The 21,021-nt window shown below is 58.3% G+C and overlaps 1 protein-coding gene across 2 annotated transcripts in view; it reads right to left on the reverse strand.

The window, feature by feature from the left end:
* KCNAB1 (potassium voltage-gated channel subfamily A regulatory beta subunit 1) overlaps positions 1–21,021 on the reverse strand; it is a 58,863-nt gene that overhangs the window by 35,394 nt on the left and 2,448 nt on the right. The window contains exon 1 of one of the 2 annotated variants that reach the window (XM_058812020.1): positions 6,217–6,488. The exons of the other annotated variant lie outside the window; for it this stretch is intronic. Within the exon in view, the coding sequence (XP_058668003.1) occupies positions 6,217–6,434 (218 nt within the window). The 5' untranslated portion in view covers positions 6,435–6,488. Of the gene's footprint in view, positions 1–6,216; positions 6,489–21,021 lie in introns of those variants that run through there. 2 annotated transcript variants of the gene reach the window in all.

Consider the following 21,021-nt stretch of genomic DNA (forward strand, 5'->3'; position numbering starts at 1 on the left):
CAGGTTGGGCAGAGCTGGGGGATGGCAGAACCAGCCCCAGGGCAGCAGTGCCAGTCCCAGGGCAGCAGCGCCAGCCTCAAGGCAGCAGTGCCAGGTAGAGGGGCCCTGCCCAGCCCCGGGCACTGCCCTGGGTTTGGAGGGGAGCTGGTGGATAAATGCGTGTCCAAACCTCACCCTGCAGTATGAGGAGAGCGGAGAAATCCACTCCCCACCAAACCCAGCCTCATCTGGGAGCTGCAAACTCCCGGGAGCCCCTGGGAAGGTGAGAGCAGCACAAATCAGCAGATTTTGTTTACTCAATGGTTCCTTCTCCTTCCCCTCTGAGTTATTCCTGCCTCCTTTGTAGCCATTATAAGCTACAGTCCTGGGGGGAAAAGCATTGTGAATTCAGCGTAAATCCATTCTGTTCACTGGATTAATCTTAATTTGCAGCAGGAAAATGAAGATCAGACGATGAGCCATAAAAGTCAGCCTGATGTGGAGAGTACTGAAACAATATGGAACTCGATACCAAAATAATTGTGCCATTTGCATGCGAGAGTTTAAAACTGCTCGTAATTGCAGCAAGACTTAAATAAACCACAATTTCCTAAATATGTGAGGTAGTTATTATGGTTAATGCTTGGAAAATGAAACGCAGGGAAAAAGAAGACACACTGCTAAGAAATACCTGCTTCACTGACACCCCTTGGCGAGCACAGGACTTGGCCAGAATTCCCAAAGGAATTCCGCAGCCCAAGGTGACCCGTGTGCTGTCCCAGCCCATCTGGGCTGCTCTGGGCTCCCCCAGCCCGGTCCGTGGGCTCCCACCCACCCCGGGTGCTCTGCAGGTCCCCTCCAGCTCCAGCCGCTCCGCGATGCCACAGCGGGAATTCACATTTAACAAAAGCCCTTCAGCTCCAGTCCAAGGTGACCCGTGCGTGTCCCAGCCCATCTGGGCTGCTCTGGGCTCCCCCAGCCCGGTCCGTGGTAGGGATTGGGGACCCGAGTGCTCTGCAGGTCCCCTCCAGCTCCAGCGGCTCCGCGATGCACAGGGGGAATTCACAATTAACAAAAGCCCTTCAGCTCCAGCCCCGGGAGAGCCGGGCGTGCTCACAGCGCTGGAGGCCGGTGGTGCTCGCACCCAGACCCGCCCGGGTCTCCGCAGGGCTCCTCCCGAGCTGCGATCCCTCCTCCTGTGCCAGCGCTCGGCAGCCGCGCCAGGAACCCCTCCAGGAAGGGTCGGGGATGTTCCCTGCAATCACAGAATCACCACAGCTTTGGAAGGGACTCCAAAGCCCTCCCAATGCCATCCACCCCAACCTTGCACGGCCCCAGGCTGCTCCAGCCTGGCCTTGGGCACTGCAGGGATCCAGGGCAGCCCCCTGTGCCAGGGAGGCCCTCCCTTCTCAGAAAACAATTCCTTCATAAAACCTTCTCTCAATCTCTCCTCTTCCCCAGGGGACGAGGAAGAAAGCAAACTTTACTCCTCAAGGTTTATCTGCCCAGATCACCTTTACGTAATTCCAATGTCAGCAGCTTTTGTTCCGCAGATTCCTGCCTGCGCCTTCACCGTCCCCACACGCTCAGCTGCCCTCAGATTTGCAAACAACGCTGGGGAGGGACACAACCCTTTTCTGCCCTCCCTTCTGCTTTATTCCCTTGTTTCTCAGCTCTTATCTTACAAACGTTAGTAACACCTCTCCAATGAGGGGAGATTCTCACCCCTTGGGTGGGAAGGATGGGTTTCACCTCGGGGGATGCTGCTCGGCCTCTCCCCGGAATGTGAACTCCGCCACTTCGCCTTTGCAGATAAAATTTTCTGTTTAGGCTCGCGCCGCAGTTAATGGTCAAAGCTGCCTCCATCAATTATGGATGAGCACAAATAGATACTTGTGCTCCGTAAATTGGGCCCCTCGTGCCCATGCGCGGCTAGGGCTGGGCAAAAAGGGTTATTTGTGAACGGCTGACGGCCTCAAACCGGCCCCGCAGCGCCGGGGCCCGGCACAGCCCAGCTCCGGGCACATCCCAGCTCCGGACACATCCCAGCTCCGGGCACATCCCAGCTCCTATCACAGCCCAGCTCCGAGCACATCCCAGCTCCGAGCACATCCCAGCTCCCAGCACAGCCCAGCTCCGGGCACATCCCAGCTCCGGGCACATCCCAGCTCCGGGCACATCCCAGCTCCCAGCACAGCCCAGCTCCGGGCACATCCCAGCTCCGGGCACATCCCAGCTCCGGGCACATCCCAGCTCCGAGCACATCCCAGCTCCGGACACATCCCAGCTCCGGGCACATCCCAGCTCCTATCACAGCCCAGCTCCGAGCACATCCCAGCTCCGAGCACATCCCAGCTCCCAGCACAGCCCAGCTCCGGGCACATCCCAGCTCCGGGCACATCCCAGCTCCCATCACATCCCAGCTCCGAGCACATCCCAGCTCCGAGCACATCCCAGCTCCGGGCACATCCCAGCTCCCAGCACATCCCAGCTCCGGGCACATCCCAGCTCCCATCACATCCCAGCTCCCAGCACATCCCAGCTCCCATCACATCCCAGCTCCCATCACATCCCAGCTCCGAGCACATCCCAGCTCCCAGCACATCTCAGCACATCCCAGCTCGGGGCACATCCCAGCTCCCAGCACATCCCAGCTCCGAGCACATCCCAGCTCCGAGCACATCTCAGCACAGCCCAGCTCCCAGCACATCCCAAATCCCATCACATCTCAGCACATCCCAGCTCCGGGCACAGCCCAGCTCCCAGCACATCCCATCACATCCCAGCTCGGGGTACACCCTGTGCACGGAGCGGCTCCTGGGTACATGGGGTGTTCTGGGCAAGGCTTGCAGTGCTGCAGCTGCAATTGATACTGGTAGTATCAAAGAATCTGGGAATTCTAGAGTGGTTTGGACCGCACGGGACCTTAAAGACCCAATTGCCAAGGCATCCGCAGCCTCATTTTAAGAATGAGGTGTAATTTAAAGTCTGAGAACAGGCAGGCCGGTGCCAGTCTCACTTTGAGAAGTTGTTCCTGCGGTAGCAGCGCCACGTCTCAAACAGCCCCCAGCACCAGCAGCGGGGCTGGATCCATTTTGCTGAGAAGAATTTTAAGGAAGATACGGCAAATCAGCAGAGAGGAGAGCCGGGGCTGTGCCCTCTGGCTGGCCCAAAGCAGGGGAGAGCCGGGCTGCCGTCCCTGCTGCCTGCCCTGCATCAGAGCAAAGGCTCACGCTTTGTTCCCAGCGGCGGTGCGGCACATTGCGATTGCCCTGTGCCCGCTCGCCCGGCGCAGGAGGCGGCAGCGCGGCTGTGCCCGGCGGGGACAGCAGGGGCCATGGCCGGGAGCCCCTGTCCGGGGAGGATGCCAAGCGCAAAGCTCGTTTTGCGAAGGTAGAGCCCAGGTTTGCTCAGGTGAGCGCCGCGGGGACGCACCTGAGCCCACCTGAGTACTTGCAGCTGTTTCCCGGCGAACGATCGCATTTATTCCCGTAAACTTTTGCCTTTCATATTCCAGTTCGCTCCCCGAGCTGGAGCGGGGCCAGAAACATGTCACTCGGTGAAAAGCCCCCGAGCTGGCTCCTCTCCCGCCCCCAGCCCTGTCACAGGCGCTGTCTCACCCTTTTACATAATGGGAGCGCTGGCACCGGGGGAGGCGGCGGGGCCCGGAGCATCCCGGAGCGGAGCGGGGCTCGGGGCAGCCCTGCCCGGGGGCGGCTCTCGGTATTTTTAGCGTCCATCGAGGGCCAGCCTGGCTGGGGTGGCTTTTGGAGCAGCCCGCGCTGCAGAGCTCAGCATCAAGGACATAATTCAGGCAGAAAATGAATTGGGAAGGACTTCAGCTTCAAAATGTGAGGGAGGTGAGGAGTTCGCGGCATTATCGTTGCAGCCGCCGGGAAAAGCCTTTGGCTCTGAATTCCCCTCGGGCTGAGGAACGGGTCCCAAGGTGAGCACGGAATTCCGGCTCTACTGGCACCTCCCCACCCAAAGGTTACCGAGACTGGCAGGGCACAGCTCAGCCCGAGTGTTACTCAGCCATTCCTCCAAACTCCCCTGCGCTGGGAAGAAATCAGCTCTGCACACGGAGATTCGCGAGCAGAAACAGAGATTAGTCATAAAGATAAAACCTCAGCCTTGTCGCCAACGAGCTGCTATTCCTGGTGCAGTTCCCGGGTCTGGGGCAGACGGAGCCGGGGCTGTGAGAACTCCGGTGGGACAAGCCACCCTCACTCCCAACCCTCATCCAGGAATGAGGCAGAAAGCGTTCCCAAAGGCCCCACTCCGGAGGCTGCAGGGGCAAGGAACTGCGATTCTCCGGGGTGTTGGTACCCTGGGAGAGAGCTGGGAGCCCGGGGAAATCAGGAGATAAGTGCTGGCAATTAGCACAAAGTGTCCCTGCAGCCAGCGAGCGTGGCTTGGGAGCAGGTGCTGTCTCTGAGGGACACCATCACAGACTCGTCTCCCACAGATAGGGAAACTGAGGCATGATGGCTTGGATGGGGCTGCCAGAGGGGTCAGGGGTCACAGGAGCTCTGCTCCACTGGGAAGGTGATTAAAGGACAAGTTACACTGATTTTGTGTATCCTGTCTTTGGACAAGACCCTCTGCCGTGCCCCAAGCACTGCCTTCCCCATGGCCTGGGAGCTGGGATCCTCCTGAACACTGCCCCTGCCAAGATTGCTGTGGATGGACACTGTCCGTGCCAGGATCCCCCTGGATGTGCACTGTCCCTGCCAGGATCCTCCTGCATGGGCACTGTCCGTGCCAGGATCCCCCTGGATGTGCACTGTCCCTGCCAGGATCCTCCTGCATGGGCACTGTCCGTGCCAGGATCCCCCTGGATGTGCACAGACCCTGCCAGGATCCCCCTGAACACAGTCCCTGCCAAGATTGCTCTGGATGGACATTGCCCCTGCCAGGATGCCCCTGGATGTGCACTGTCCCTGCCCTGCCACTCCAGCCCCCCATCCAGGAACATTTATTAACCAGCAGCTCTGCCCTGTACACGGGTTCACTGAGGATTTCTGCTGCCCACACCAGGGCAGGAGGGTGCTGCCGCAAATGGAAGTTGGTCATGGCTGAAGGACAGGGAGCAGCAGCTGGAAAGGCCGGGCTTCCACTTGGGCAAAGCCTCCTTGTCATTGATCCACCCTCCAGAAAAACCACAGAAAATGACATCTGAGCGCCCCATCCACGCTGTTCCAAGCCCTGCAGCACTGGCATTTCCCGAGCTGCAGGATCCCCCTGCCCTGGCTGCACCACGCCTGGAGCCGGCAGTGGCTGCTGAGCCCAGAGCGCCTTTGCAGCCGTCCCAGGACCCCAAAGGCAGCATTGACACAAAACTGCGCCTGCAGCTCCCGTGGGCAGCTCTGGGGGCACGGAGCCCTGGCTGGTGTCCCATGGGCTGGGGGCAAGCAGGACAAAGCTGCCCGGAGCCCCACACCTTCAGCCTGCCCATGGACCCTCCTGTGCCAGCTGCCTCCCCAGCAGCAGCTCCAGCTCGGGGTGCAGAGATGCCAGGCTGTCCCCTTGTTCCCCCACTGGTGGCTGGAAGGGACACAGTGAACGGGCAGAAGCCAGCCCCAAAGGCACACAAATCCTTCTCACTCACAGCCAAAGGCAGGGCAGAGGAGCTGATCAGCTGCCACACTCTGCACTCAGACCCAACTCACAGCCATTCCTCATTTTTGCTGCCTAGGCTAGGAGGAATAAAAACCTGTGAGAGGCAGGAGGCATTCCATAAGAACGGCCGAGATTTGGTTTTCTGCATTTGCCCAAAATGGGCTTTGATCTCATCTTGCCCGAGTGCACCAGGTGAGAAGCCGGTGAGCCGCCCCCGCGGTGGGCTGATACCCGCGGCACACGCCTCTGCTCCACGCAGCCCCGCAAACCAACTTTCCGTGCCCGGCCCCAGGCATGCCTGCCTAATTGATTCTCCTGCTCATTAGCACCAGGATTAGTTACACTGAACACTTAATAGGAACCATCTTAGCACCGCTGTCACAAATTCACGGCGTTGCACACAATCTCCCCGAGCAAGCGGGTTTTGGGTACAAAACCGCAAATGCATATGCCTGCAAAAACACAAACGCCCCAAAGCTTCCCAGTTACGCCCGAGTTCAAAAATCTATTAATAACCTGAGGAGAGAGCTCCTCTGCAAAACCAGGTGCATCCAGGCAGGCAAAGTAAAGAGCTATCGCACTGCAAGGGAACAAAGACCGAGACCGTGCCCATACCTATATTTCATGCCCGTTTGCTTTGCGGTGGATTCTTTTAATGAAATGTGGTGCTGCGGGGTAAATGTCCCCAAACTGCGAGCGATAATAGCCACTGTCCGGAATTTCGCCCGGGCTGCATTCACTACGTTCGGGGTCGTGGTGTTCTGCTTGCTGATGAGCCTGTCTTCACCATTTCTCTTCAAGTTGTGGTCCGTGCAGGCGATGGACACTTGCATCGCGCCCGCGGCGCCCCGGCCGGGTGGCGGGCGGACCCCCGGCCCCCCGCGGGCTGCAGCTGCCCGGCAAGCGCGGCGCCCCCCGAGCTCCGGGAGAGCCGCGCCGGGTGTCCCCGCTGCCGCCGGCCCCGGAACGCGCGCTCGCGGCTCGGAGCGGCTCGGGGCTCGCTCCGCGCTCTGGGCGGCTCGGGCGCTGCCGCTCAGCCAGAAGCATCCATGCAGTCGGGGCTCCCGGCGCGCCGCTCCCTCATGCCGATCGCTCCGCGGCCGCTCTGCCTCGCTGCGGGCTCCCGGCCGCCGCTCCTAAATCACCGCCGGCATCTGCGAGCGCCGAGTGCTGAGCAGGCACGGCCGAGCCCCGGACCTCGCCGCGCGTCCCTAAGGAGCGGCAGCATCCGTCGGTGTCCGTCCTTCCTTCCCTCGCCCAGGCGCAGCGGCGCTACCTCCCACCCATGGCAGCCCGCCGAGCGCTGGCAGCGGCTCCGCAGCGGCGCCGGGATCCCCCGCCAGAGCCTGCGGGGAGGATGGCGAGGATGGCAGCGAGGGGAGGGTGCGAGCCACGGGCCTCCTTTGTGCTCGCAGCGAAGGCAGGCGTTCAGGCAGATCCGCCCGGAAAAACCGCTGCCAGCATCGCTCGGCGAGGTCTTGAGAGCGGGCGGCGATCCGCTGTTAAAATGGGTTAATTATGGGGGAAAGGAAGGGAAAAAACGGGGGGAGGGAAATCGCTGTGTTCCGGAGCGTGAGGCAGTTAACACGTTAATGTCGAGCTCCCCGAGCCGCCGCCCGCAGCACGGCCGGGGTTAATCCCGCTCCCCCAGCAGCGCCAGCGGAATGAGCCGCAGCACAAAGGCTTGGAGGCAAAACCATCCCCATCGCTCAGCAGATCAAACCGTCCCCAGCCCCATTCCAACCCCATCCCATCCCCGTCCCCGGCCGAGGCTGCCCTGCCAGCCTGACACTGCCCTGTGCCACCTCTCTCCTTTGGGCACCGAGGGGACCCCCAGGCAGTGGGGAGTGGGTAGGTTTGGAGACCCCCGAGGACCCCTGTCCGTTACTGTCACTGTCACTGTCACTGTCACCAGCAGAGTGCCCTGGGCAGGACGGGCAGTGGGTGCCCCTGGTGCAGCCCCACAGCAGAGGGTGCCCGTGGGTGGCAGGGCAGGGTCACCCTGGTCCCCTTCCCACCCAGCCAGGCCACGGGAAATGGTCCAGAGGGGCTCCCCAGGCCCCACCCTGCCCCAGGCTGCCCGGGGAATGGAGCTGGGGGCACCTCCTGGTGCCCACCCCGCTCACTGCCAGGCCCCTGCCCTGCCCTTGGGGTGGGAGCAGCTCTCAGGCAGAGCGAGCTGGGGGCGCTGGGGGTCCTCACAACCCGGTTTGGGCTCAGGGGGACAGGGTTTTACCCCGCCCTGCAGCGGGGCACAGCACGGTGTGTGTCCCCTCTGCCCTGCTGAGGAGGGGGCTGTGACAGGGCAGGGGGCGGCTGGCAGCCAGCCACGGCCACCCACCAGCCCTGACAGGCCCAGCTCCTCTGCATGGCTCATTAACAGGTACCGAGCACATCCCTTTGGGGACGGAAAGCATTAAATCCCAACAAAGACAGCCACCGTGTGATATTTCCCCAAAGAGGATTAACAGTTAATCATGCAGCAGAGCCACCAACTCCCCGCTCGGAGGGGTCTCCTTGGAGTCACCCTCAGGCAGCGTTTGGGGGCAGCAGGACCCCGGGAGAGTCCCCAGAGCCCTCATCAGTGCATCAGCAAACCCAGCAGAGCGGGGCACGGGGGGCACAAGTCTTGGGTCACTGACCCCTGGGTGCCTCTCACAGCCAGGACGCCCTGAGGGTCCCCCTGGCACTGAGGGCACTGTTGGCAGCACCCAGTGGGTTTTGGAGCCCAGCTGTGTTTCAGAGCCCAGAGCAGCACTGACAGACCTGGAACATTCCCCTCCCTGTTGGCCTCACACCCCCTGGGCTCAGGCGTTCCAAGGTGTGTTCTGCCTCTGTCCTGCACATCTCTGGGGAGCTCCCACTGCCCCAGAGCTGCCAAATGCTGTGACTCAGTGCTGGGGATGAGCCCAGGTCACTGCCACCCTGATCGCCACTGCCAGGGCTGCCCATGGCCCGAGGTGCCAGGGAGGGGACAGAAAGGGACAGCCACATCAGCACCGGCACATCCTGCACAGCACCTTACCTCAAGCTGCTTAGCTGTGGAGGGGTTACAGTCTCTCCACAGAAGATGTATTTAAATATGGGATTTATTTCATTTCCTGAGCAAGATAATCAGACTCTAGAGTAAAACGTTGGAGTCACATAATTCGGCATGATGAAAACCCTGAGCTTATGGAAGAGGAGGTACGTGACAACCCTGGCAGAGGACAGCCACGAGCTGAGCCTGGGCTCCCTGTGACACCTCAGTGCCACCAAATCACTGTGACAACGTGCCCATGCAATTCCCCCTGAGCAAGACAGCAAGTACTCATTAAATTACTTGCTCAAAATGCTTCATCAAGCAAATGTGGTTTAACACAGCTGCCTGTGACCACCCTGTGACCCCCCAGCCCAGCCCTGGGGCCACTGCAGCCACCCCGGGGCCAAATCCGGAGCCAGCAGGGCCAGGGCAGAAGGGCAGGACAACAGGACCAGGGTAAGAGGAGCTGCCTGGGTCTCTGCACAATCCCTTCCATGGCCCCAGGGCTGTACCCTGCAGGGGCAGGGCGATACACACCCCACGGTGAGCAGGATGGAAACCCCCAGTAATGGAATAAATGCTTTGTGCAGCCACAGTGGGGTCCGTGCAGAGCTGGAAGGGGCCATGGGGCTGGGCTCAGAGCAGGGCTGAGGAAGGAGCCCTTCCCTTCCCTTCCCTTCCCTTCCCTTCCCTTCCCTTCCCTTCCCTTCCCTTCCCTTCCCTTCCCTTCCCTTCCCTTCCCTTCCCTTCCCTTCCCTTCCCTTCCCTTCCCTTCCCTTCCCTTCCCTTCCCTTCCCTTCCCTTCCCTTCCCTTCCCTTCCCTTCCTTTCCCTTCCCGAGCTCCAGGGGCAGTCAGCAGCTCGGCTCTGGCTGCATCCAGAGGCAGGAGGATGCTTCTGCAGCCCAAAATATGAACATGAATCAAGGTCCTGCAGTCTGGGCTGGGTGAGACCTCGTGAGCTGCTGCAGCCCCGGCCCAGCAGGGCTGGAGCTGAGCACGCTGATTGCTCCTTCCTTTTTTAAACGTTACCTTATAGTGGAGTTCCTTTGAAACAGGATGCCAAGTCTGGCTGCAGATTCTGCTTCTCCTGGCTGCAGTCACAGGCTAAATTATTTACCCTCCTGCCATGGCAGGGTGTTGGGATGGGTGGGCTGTAGGGCCCCTCCAGCCACAGCAGCCTGTGATTCCAGCAATCCAGGTCACAGTAACGATGCCAACCCAGCCTGCCTGAGCTCTTTAACTGAAATTCTTCTATATTGAGGAAGTGCAACAACTGAATTTAGCAGCAAACCTGCAGCAGTGCCCATGACAGAGGTGGTGGCTGCCCCTGGATCCCTGGAAGTGTCCAAGGCCAGGTTGGAGTAACCTGGGATAAGGGAAGGTGTCCCTGCCCATGGCAGGGGGTGGCACAAGGAGCAAAACAAGGTCTCCTCCAGCCCAGACCATTGTGGGACTCTGTGATCAGTGTTGGAGACATTCCCTGTGCTCCCAGTGCCGGAGGGTCCTGCCCTCCCCACGGCCAGAGCAGCCCCAGGGCCAGGCAGATGCAGCAGGATGGAACAGGCAGTGCTCCCAGGCTGGGGACATATCAAAATTGTGGTTTCAGCCTTCATGAGGAGAGCTTTAACCATGCTGGACACTTAGACAGCTGCTCAGTGAGGGTTTGCATGCAATGCCCTTGGATGGACCAGACCCAGGGGCATGGCATGGCAGCGCTGAAACACTGCTGGCAGTGCCGTGGGGGCAGATCCTACTCCAAAATCTGAGTCCTTGGAGCTTCTCCACACAAAAAAAGGCCTTTCTCTTTTTTATCCAACAGCACAGAGCTGGCCAGAGCCCCACATTCTGTCCAGGGCCCCAGAGCCACATTCCCCAAAGCCAGCACAGACACTGCGGGCATCAGTCTCTCTCCAGGAGCCTGAATGATCCCAAATTCCCGATTTCCAGACACCAGGAGCAGGAGAACGATCCCACATCCCTGATTTTCAGACACCAGGAGTGGGTTCCCAATCTCAAATTCCCGATTTCCAGACACTAGAAGCAGGAGAACAATCCCAAACCCCTGATTTTCAGACACCAGGAGTGGGGGAATGATCCCAAATGCCTGATTTCCTGACACCAGGAGCGGGAGAACAATCCCAAATGCCTGATTTCCAGACACCAGGAGCAGGAGAACAATCCCAAATGCCTGATTTCCAGACATGAGGAGCAGGGGAATGATCCCAAATCCCTGATTTACAGACACAGGAGCGGGAGAACAATCCCAAACGCCTGATTTCCAGACACCAGGAGCAGAACAATCCCAAACCCCTGATTTCCAGGCACCAGGGGCAGAACGATCCCAAACCCCTGATTTCCAGGCACCAGGAGCAGAACGATCCCAAACGCCTGATTTCCAGGCACCAGGAGCAGAACAATCCCAAACCCCTGATTTCCAGACACCAGGAGCAGAACAATCCCAAACCCCTGATTTCCAGACACCAGGAGCAGAACAATCCCAAACCCCTGATTTCCAGCCTGCCCCCATCACCGCAGGGCAGCTCAGGGCAGTCCCAGTCCCAGTCCCAGTCCCAGTCCCAGTCCCAGTCCCAGTCCCAGTCCCAATCCCAGTCCCAGTCCCAGTCCCAGTGGAAGCTCCCTGGGGCCGCAAGGACAGCGGGGGCAGCCCCATCCCGTGCCCGCCTCCCCTCCCCGGATCCCTCGGGCTGGGTGTCCCGCAGGAGAGCTCCGGGATGCGGCAGCTCCATCCCTGATGGCACAGCACGGGCAGGCTGAGCGAGGAGCGCTGCCCCGGAGCAGGGCACGCAGCTCCAGGATTTCCCGGGATTAACCCGGTTCCGCGGCAGGCCGAGCCGCTCCAGCCCCGGGCGGTTCGGAGCCCTCGGGTACAGCCGAAGCCGCTGGGAACGCTCTTGTGGCCGTGCTTGATAACGCTGCTGGAAGCCGCGCGGGGAAACGAGCTGCACAACAAAGGCCCGGCGCTTATCGAGCCCGCAGCCATCACATTTCCGCTGCTTTCACATCAAAAACCCCATTTGCATTCGTAATTGCACTTGAGGAAAACTGATCCAAATTCCCATTAAACGGTTTTTAGTTAAAAGGCGTCGCTCTGGCAGGGTTTGAGCTGGGCTGGGGACGCTGCCCCAGCGGGTTCCTCCGGTGGCACAGGAGATTGTCACCCGGGGGACAGCGGCAGCTCCCAGGGCTCCCGGGATGGACCGAACCGGGGAGTGACAGCTCCGAGGACTGGGATCAACCCAGCAGCAGAGCAGCTGTGGCTGCCCCTGCATCCCTGGCAGTGCCCAGGCCAGGCCGGATGGGATTTGGAGCGCCTGGGACAGTGGGAAGTGTCTCTGCCATGGCAGGGCTGGCACTGGGTGGGTCCCTCCCAACCCAAACCATTCTGGGATTCTGTGCTGCTCTAGATCCAAACTCCCATCCCATCCCATCCCATCCCATCCCATCCCGTCCCGTCCCATCCCATCCCATCCCATCCCATCCCATCCCACCCCAAGGCCCCCAGGGCCCAAGGCCAGCCCCACCCTGGGTGTGGGGGCACCCCCAGCCCCAAGGGAGCCCCGAGGAGCTCTGACAACACGAAATAAAGAATCTCTTGACGCACAGGGAGGAATCAGCGCTGGGAGGGAGCCTGGAGCTCTCGGTGTCTGACACGGAGGGTGGAACTCATCAGAGCCCAATCCAATTAATCAGCTGCTCGTCCCCGTGGAGACAACGCTCCCCCCGGTGCCTGCTGCCCATTAGCTGCTGCGTCCCTGCTCCTAAGCAGGTAATTTAATTTTTCCATGCTATCTATTCCATTTCTCAGCTGACTGCAAGGCAGTGCCTCACATGAAGGGCTCCAGAAGTCACCATTATATTAATGTACCGTGCTACACTGAGCACTTAATGGTCTTTAGGGTCCCTTCCAGCTCAAGCCACTCTGTGATTCTGCGGTATCAGAACACACAGAGCTGCACGAAGCTCCAGGGCACAGCACAAGAGGGTTTTGTGTTTTGTTCCCCCTGGGAGCCCTGGCATGGCATCCAGGCTCTGAGCATCCATGCCAGGCCTGGAGCAGAGCAGCAGAGCAGCAGCAGCACCCTGGGGCACTCCAGGCTGCTGTGCCAGCTCGAGGCCAAGAAATGCTTTTCCCTTCTGCCATCCTCGTGTTCCACCCTGGGCAGACACAAAATGCACAATTTCCCCGCGTGCTCCGCTTCACCTGATGGGTAAATGTATTCCAAATAAAGCTCAGCCCAAGCTGTGTTCCTCCAGCTTGGCTGTGCCCGTTGAATAGCAGATTTCAGGCAATTATGAGCATTGCTGTGTTATCCACACACGTCAAATCTCACCCGAGCGTTGCTTGTAACAGCTTAGAGCTTCAAATTGACTTGTTTGGAGAGAGGCTGCTGAGGAGGGGGGTTTGGATGTGGGAAACAAACACACACACAGCTCCAGCTGCACGCTCTGGGACGCGCTGGAGCACACAGAGAGCAATTATGGAGCAGGAATTCCTGATTCTGTCATGTTAACTGGCAGAGGGGCAGCACAAAGATCAGCTACAGCACGCTGTGCTCCTTGGGAAACTCCTTTCCAATGAAAACGCCATCAAAAAACTTCCCCCTCTTCTGGAATCCCTCAGTTTTCACCTCCTCCTACAGCCCAAGGAGGGACTTGGCCCCTGTGAGCAGCTCAGAGAAAGCCAAGTGCCTCCATCAGTCATTATCTTATATAAGTCACCCCTGCATAATAAGCACTATTAAAAACACCACCTTCCCAAATTGCGTTTTTCAAAGAAGAATTTTAAGTCTCCTCCTGAGAGCCTCCCTTTCAGCTGCAGCAGCATTTCTAATTACCAACGTGAGTGACACAGGGTGTGCATCCCCTCAGCTGCACCAAGCCCTTGCTCCTGTTCCTCTCCCCACCCGCATCCCCCAGAACCAGGCTCTGCTGGAATTAACCACGGAGGAGAATCAGCAGCCACCCAGGACAATGGTGTGTGCTGCTGGAGCCAGCAGATTACCAGGGAGCCGTCCTCAGCCCCATTTATTTTAATGGATCCTTTTCCAGGCTCCTCTTCGGGGGAGGGATTGGCAAACCTGCTGTGTCAGCACTTCCCTGCCTCCCAGCCACCAGCCCACGCCGCTGGTTGAAAATCAGCATTTCAGGGGCTCTGGACCTGCTTTTCACCTGGGCAGGTGCAGGCACAGCACTGCTGCCAGCCCGGAGCCTGGGCCGACTCTTCAGCTCCCGAATTCTCCTTTGCTCTTTCACTTCCACAATTCTCTGCAAAGAGAAATTTCTTTTCATTTTTTTTAAGCTGTTTTTGGCCCACCAGGCAGGAGCACGATGTACCTCAGAGCAGCACAATGTCATGGGATGGTTTGGGCTGGAAGGGACCTCAAATCCCCTGCAGTGCCACCCTGCCATGGCAGGGACACCTTTCCCTGTCCCAGATGCTCCAAACCCCAGTGTCCATCCCTGGGCACTGCCAGGGATGCAGGGGCAATGCCACTTTAGCAAATCAAGTGCATCACTTCAGGTGACCTCCAGCCACTGTCCAAGCCAAGGATTTCTGCATTTCCCAGGCCAGCGCTGGCCGGGCAAGCAGCTCCCGATCTCTGGGCACATCCCAAACATCGAACAGCCACTTTTGCACTGGAAAGGCGCCCATTTAATTAACAAAAAGATTTGCAAGAGGATCATTACTTACTGCCAAATGCATAACCGCTCATTAGGCCCTCGGGGGAAATGAATAATTGCTCCTGCAATCTACAGATTGTGTCTTTTTCTGCAGTGGAAATCGGTTTCTCTCCCCAGCTGGGGTGGGACACCGAGGCCTGGGGAGGACCCCCAGACCAGCAGCAGCCTCAGGGCCCCTGGACCCTCCAAAAATCCCCTTGTTCTCCACAAACACCTCTGGAGAAAGCAGCAGCCGTGCCCTTGGAATGATGGAAACACCGTGCTGGCTTCTGGAGCCTTTCTGGCACTGGGGTGAAGCCAGCAACTGTGAAAAGACGCTGAAAACAAGGGGGAGAAGGCTTATCAGGCAGGGACAGCTCTGCACAGGAGGTTTGTCCATGGCAAAGCTGCTTTTCACACAGGCTCCCCATCCCCAGCTGCCCTCGGCCCTCCCCACACCAGGGAGAGGCAGAAACAGAGGTGGGGAAAACCAGGGAGCAGGGCAAACACATCTCAGCTGGGAGCTCTGACTGGCTCGGACTGCAAAAAGCCAAGTTCTGGCTGAAAGAGGGGTGCAAAGAGCAGCCCCACCCGAGCCGTGCCCACCTGAGCCGTGCCCACCCGAGCCGTGCCAGGCACAGCTGGCACCAAGGCTGGTGACACAGCTGCCCTCCCCTGGCACTGAGCCCTGCCAGCCCTGGATTTATCACCATTCCTAAAGGAGGCAGCCTCGAGATAAGCCTGCAAGCCACGGGAGGAGCTTTTGCTCCCAGATTTGCTCAGCGCTTTGTGCCGGCGCAGCATCCGGCAGCATCCCTTCCTCAGCACATCCCAAAGTCAGCCCAAAGACTCCAGACAGAGCCTCTCATAACCAGGGCCTCGTGGCTGGGCTCCATCCCAGAGTGCGGCCTCAAACCCGTCTATAAATACACAGGAATGTCCCAAAATCCAGAGTCAGCCCCGAGCAGCAGCAGCAGCAGCAGGAGGAGGCTCAGCAGGAGCTCCTGCTCAGCATCAGGGATGGAGCAGCTCCTGCCAGCCCAGCCCGGCCAGCCAGACCCCACGGGAGCAGCAGGGATGGGAAAAGCAGCAAAGGTGGGGAAAAGCAGCAGAAGTGGAGAAAAGCAGCAAAAAAAGCGCAAATTCCTGCTGGGCAGCGGCCGGAGCAGCCGAGGGTCAGCTGGGATCCACTGAGGCAGTGGGGAATGGGGAGGGCAAAATGGCAAAATCCGCTTCATTTTCCCCAAAAACAGAGCACATACAGCATGGGAACTCCCACAGGAAGGTGTGAATGGCCCTGGAAGCAGCAGCACACTGAGCCTCAGCATGGCTCTGTGAGTATTTTAGGGAATCATCATGGGATGGTTTGGGTCAAAAGGGACCTTAAAGCTCATCCCTGGGCAGGGAGAGAACCCCACAAAAATAACACAAACCCCAGGGAACTGAGATCATCAGGAAGAAGGCCAGACATGGGAAGTGCTCTGTCACCACTGCACCAGGAGGCTGCTGTGTGCTTTGAACAGGCTAAAAAAGACTAAAATACCACCTAGGATGCCTGACAGGGACTATTAACAAAGGGCACAGCTGGATGCAGCTCCATGGATCAATCTGCACAGGAAGTAGGGAAACATTAAGGCTGGGAGATATATCCCAATAAATATAATGCAGCAGCACTCAGAGCAGATGAGGGCAGGATTACAGGGCAGGATTACAGGACCCCATCAGGAGCCCTCCTATATTTTGCCATCTAAAGATTAGATATTTTAAAGCTTCAATGCACAAAATGGGCCTCGCTGGGGGAAGGCTGGGAGAGCAGCTATGGCAAAGGGATTAATCCCAAATTCCCCTTTTCTGGGGTAACTCGGCAGGGCTGTAAGCTCAGGGTTAAATCTGCCCTTGGTGCTCAGCACCTGGGATGGAGAATCAGCCTTGGCTGATCCCTGGTAACATCCTCAGCGTGCTGGGGTTCCAGCACCACAGCACATCCCATGTCAGGGAGCTCCCAGTTCCATTACAGGGGCTGGGACAGGATTTTCCTGTGCTCAAACCTGCTGTACAAATGTCCTTTGCTCCCCCTGCCCCAGTTCTGTGCTGTGGGAACGGTGAGTGACGGGCTGCAGGCTGTTCCTGATTTAAACACATCTGTAATCCCTGTCCATCATCTTTCCCTAAGCCAAAGCCTGTTTAATCTGCTGCAGGGACAATCCCATCCCTCAGACCCCTCTGTTTGCCAGAGCCCAGGTGGCTGAATCCCCCTGGCATGGCATGGCATGGCATGGCATGGCATGGCATGGGCAGCCCTGGCCAAGGGTTGGTGACAGCTCCTCACTGCTCCCACTGCAGGAAAGGGAGAAGGAAATGGAAAATGGGGAAGGAGAAAAGGAGGAAGGAAAGGGAACATGCCACAAGGGGCTGCCTGCTGGCCAGTCTGCACCAGAGTTCCACACTCCTCAATTGCCAGGTTTTAATTCACTGCCTAACCAACAAAAGCAACAGAAGGAGTGTCACAGACATCTTTCATGGAAAATCCTTTCCTTAGGATTTTCCCTCCTGAGAAGCTCAGAGGCCTCAGGAACAGAATGCAAACAATGGTTATCTGCTGCTGTGGGATGCAACAGGTGCATCTGGGATTGGGCTCATGTGGCTGTTTCTGATTAATGGCCAATCACAGACAGCTGGCTCAGACTCTCTGAGACACAAGCTTTGTTATCATTCTTTCCTTTGCTATTCTTAGCCAGCCTTCTGATGAAATCCTTTCTTCTATTCTTTTAGTACAGTTTTAATGTAATATATATAATAAAATAATCAATCAGCCTTCTGAAACACGGAGTCAGATTTACATGTCTTCCGTCACCCTCAGACCCCTGAGAACAGTCACAAAGGAGGACAGTGCTCCCTGGGATGGGCTGCAGGAGCTCAGGATGTCCCTGCTTTCACCCAAGGAGGGTGTGGGTGTGCCAGGGGTGTCTGTGCTCTCTCCCTGCTGCAGCAGAGCCTCACCCAACCATACAGACAGAGCAGGAGTGCAGCCCCAGCCCAGCTGCAGCAGGGTTAACCAGCACTGCCTGGGGCCCTGTGGCCCCCATAGATCCCTTCCAGCCCAGCATTTGCCAGCAGCGCGCTCTGCAAGGCTGCTGGCTGCTCTCACAGACACATCCTCTGCTCTAAGGTTTCCCCCCAGGCTCTGAGCAGCTGCCCGGGCTCACAAACCCTGCTGGAATCAGGAGGGAGCAGAACCTTGGGAGGCTCCACAGCCAGCAAAGGGCACAGGGAGGAGCTGTGCAGTGAGCAAACACCTCCCTGGGTAACAAAACACCAGATTTGCTCTGTAAATGCTGCTTCATCTGAGAGAAACTCTGTTGTAAATGGTGCTCCGTCTGAGAGAAATTCTGCTGTCACCATAAATGAGCCAAGCTCAGGCACTGCTGCACTTTGGGCTCCTCTGTGACAGCAGAACTGGGCTGCACTGGCTGAAGCAGTGAAAGGGAAAAGAGCTGATCAGCCTGCAAATGAACCAGCTTACAAGTGTTCAGCAAGTGTTTCTTGTTCACAATTCATTACTTCCCACGTGTAATTGAATAAATCCTAGTAAAAATGGAGCTGCTGCTGTGCTGGCTTCAGACTGGACCCATGGAGAGCTAAAGCACATCCAGGAGGCAGAAGAGGAAAACGCCCAAGCTCACAGTGAGACAGAAGAGTCCCTGTAGCTCTGTAAGAGAAATTCCCTGTGGGAGCAGCAGGTGGGAGCTGCTGGAGCACCCCTGCCCCGAGCAGAGCCCTGTGCCCAGCCCATCCCAAGGATAAATCTCCTCAGTGAGTTACAGCTGCTCCTGTCAGCCGTGAGCAATGTGCACACTTAGAGTGGAGCAGGGGCTCCAATCCATCAGCTTCAGCACAAATTAAGCACATGCTTTATTTGCCCTTGACTGATGGCTCTGCTGAACGAGGGAAACTCCCCTGCCCGAGCCAAGAAACAGAGAGAGGGGCCTGAAGGAGTGTGCAGGGCTCCTGCAGCCCCAGCTACCCCACACCAGCCCCACAGCCTCCCATTAATTATGTTTTTCTGTGGCTTCAAAACCCCCTCTCCATCCAAATCCAACCCTGCAGAAATTTTCTCCCCAAGCTCTTTGCAGGTTCTCCCCCGGGCTGGGCACGTTTTGGTGCAGCAGAACGCAGAGATAGAGAACACAGAGAACACATTTCAGGCAGGGGATCGCAGCCCTGCGTGGCAGCACTCTGAGCCCACACCTCTGCTCCTCAGTGAGGGGAAAGCTTTAAATCGTGTCTGTGTGGGCTGACACGTGGGAAGTGCAGAATCAGAGAGAAACCGGGTAAATGGGGATTTTCCTGTCCTGGAAAGGACACCAGCCTGTTCAAACACAGCTGCAAGGTGGGACTAGGATCACCAGAAGGGGCAAAGGAATTTCTCATTAAAGGGGGTGGAGTTTCCAGGCCAGAAGCCCCAGTGAATGAGGGATCTCTCTGGGGACAGCAGTGAGATTTTTTGTTCTGGGGACAGACAGGAAATTTTTTGTCACCAAATTTCCCCATCCAGCAGCGAAAGCTGGGACATAATTGAGCTGGATCCACAAGAACACCAGGCACGGTGCCTTATTTCAGTTTTAAGCTCAGACTAGCCACAGGCAGAGATCAACCCCTTGGGAAAGCAAATGCTTCAAAGAAAATTTGCTTTTCTTAGAAGGAGACAGAGCTTGTAGACTTTCCATGCAGGACATCATCCTTTCAAAGGGAACCTCTTTGGAAGCAAGGCACGATGACAATTGCTGCACTGAGCACACCAGTGTCTCTTCACCCACCCTCCCCAGCCAACACCCCTGTCCCCAGGCCGCTCCAGCTCCTGCAGGGATGGCACCTTTGCCTTGGACACCCTTTCTAACCCAAAAGCCGCGCATTTCCATCCTGAACCAGCCAGGGGTTTGTGCTCTCAGTCCATTTGCTCCATGAGGACAAAGAGGGGCTCAGGACCTGAGCTGGAAGATTCAGAGTGATTTTCCTGATCCTGGAAGTGCTCAGGGCAGGGATGGACAGGGCTTGGAGCAGCCTGTCCTCGTGGAAGGTGTCTCTGCCATGGCAGGGGTGGGTGAGATGGACTGTCACCCTTCCACCCCAAACCATTCCAAGATGTAACAGCACAGAACAGAAAGATCAAATTCAGCGTTTTAAGAGAACAGCTCACAGGCATTCAGCTCTGCTCAAAGCCACCCTAATTCCCACAGCACCACAGAAATCACAGAAGCCCCCGAGGCAGGCAAGGACGCTGCCAGCCCCCCGAGGCATGCCCAGCTTTCCGTGGCACAGCCCTGTCCCCGTACCTGTAGCCCATGGTGCCACAGTGTCCCCATACCTGTAGCCCGTGGTGCCCCCGTTCCTGTAGCTCACGGTGCCGCGGTGGCACAGCCCCAGTGCCTGTCCCTGTGGCCCACGGTGCCATGGTGGCGGGCGCTGTGGCTCGGGGCCAGCCCCAGCCCGTGCAGCTGCAGGAACCTCTCCAGCCGTGTCCCCTCGGTGCGGGGGCTCCGTGCCCCGGCCCAGCCGGCAGCTCTCCGTGCCTGTGGGGCCTCGCCCGCCCGCCGGGCACAACCCGGGGCAGGGGCATGTCGGTGCACGCCGCCTTGTACAGGTGTATGGGGACACGGGGACACCGGGGACACTGCCAGCCTGGCACTGGGCACCTCCTGCAGGGACAGAGCAGGGAGCCCTCCCTGTGCTGGGTCCCAGGGCTGTCCCTGTGCTGGGTCCCAGAGCCCTCCCTGTGCTGGGTCCCAATCCCAGGGCTGTCCCTGTGCTGGGTTCTGAGCCCAGAGCTGTCCCTGTGCTGGGTGCCAGAGCTGTCCCTGTGCTGGGTTCTGAGCCCAGAGCTGTCCCTGTGCTGGGTGCCAGAGCTGTCCCTCTGCTGGGTCCCAGAGCTGTCCCTGTGCTGGGTCCCAATCCCAGAGCTGTCCCTGTGCTGGGTCCCAGAGCCCTCCCTGTGCTGGGTCCCAGAGCCCTCCCTGTGCTGGGTCCCAGAGCCCTCCCTGTGCTGGGTCCCAGAGCTGTCCCTGTGCTGGGTCCCAGAGCCCTCCCTGTGCTGGGTCCCAGAGCCCAATGCCATCCCTGTGCCCGGTCCCAAGCTGGGCAGAGCTGCTCTCCCAGACCTTCCTCAGCCCTCTGCACCCAGCCCCCTTGGGGAGATGCCCAGGGTGGATTTCGGCCAAGATCAGCATCTTGCTCATCTGCTGAGACCTCTCCTGGCCCGGCTCTCCGAGGGGTGAGGGCTGCTGTGGGAATAGAGCACTGACCCCATTCCCCAGGCCTTATATTTAGATAATGAGAAATGTTTGCCTGGGATTCCGCCCAAGGCCAATAAACACACAGTAAATACTCTCCCAGGGTGTATTTCGGGCCCTGGCTGGCCAGATGAACTCTGCAGGCATCTCCTCTGCAGCTCAAGGGAACATCTTGTTCTGTCTCAGGGCACTGCCAGCTCTCACAGCTGGGGTTACCTGCTCTGGGAACTCCTCCAGCAGCTGCAGCCTCCCGGGGTGAGACAGCTCACACGGACAAAATGACGATGTTAACAATGATTTCACCACTGCTGAACAGCAAACAAAATGTTCTGGTTCACAGACCCACACAATGGTTTGGGCTGGAAAAGTCCTTAAAGACTGCCCCATTCTGAACTCCCCTGCCATGGCAGGGACGCTTCCACTGCCCC

Source organism: Ammospiza caudacuta, chromosome 11 (assembly GCF_027887145.1).
Source record: "Ammospiza caudacuta isolate bAmmCau1 chromosome 11, bAmmCau1.pri, whole genome shotgun sequence".
Classification (NCBI taxonomy): domain Eukaryota; kingdom Metazoa; phylum Chordata; class Aves; order Passeriformes; family Passerellidae; genus Ammospiza; species Ammospiza caudacuta.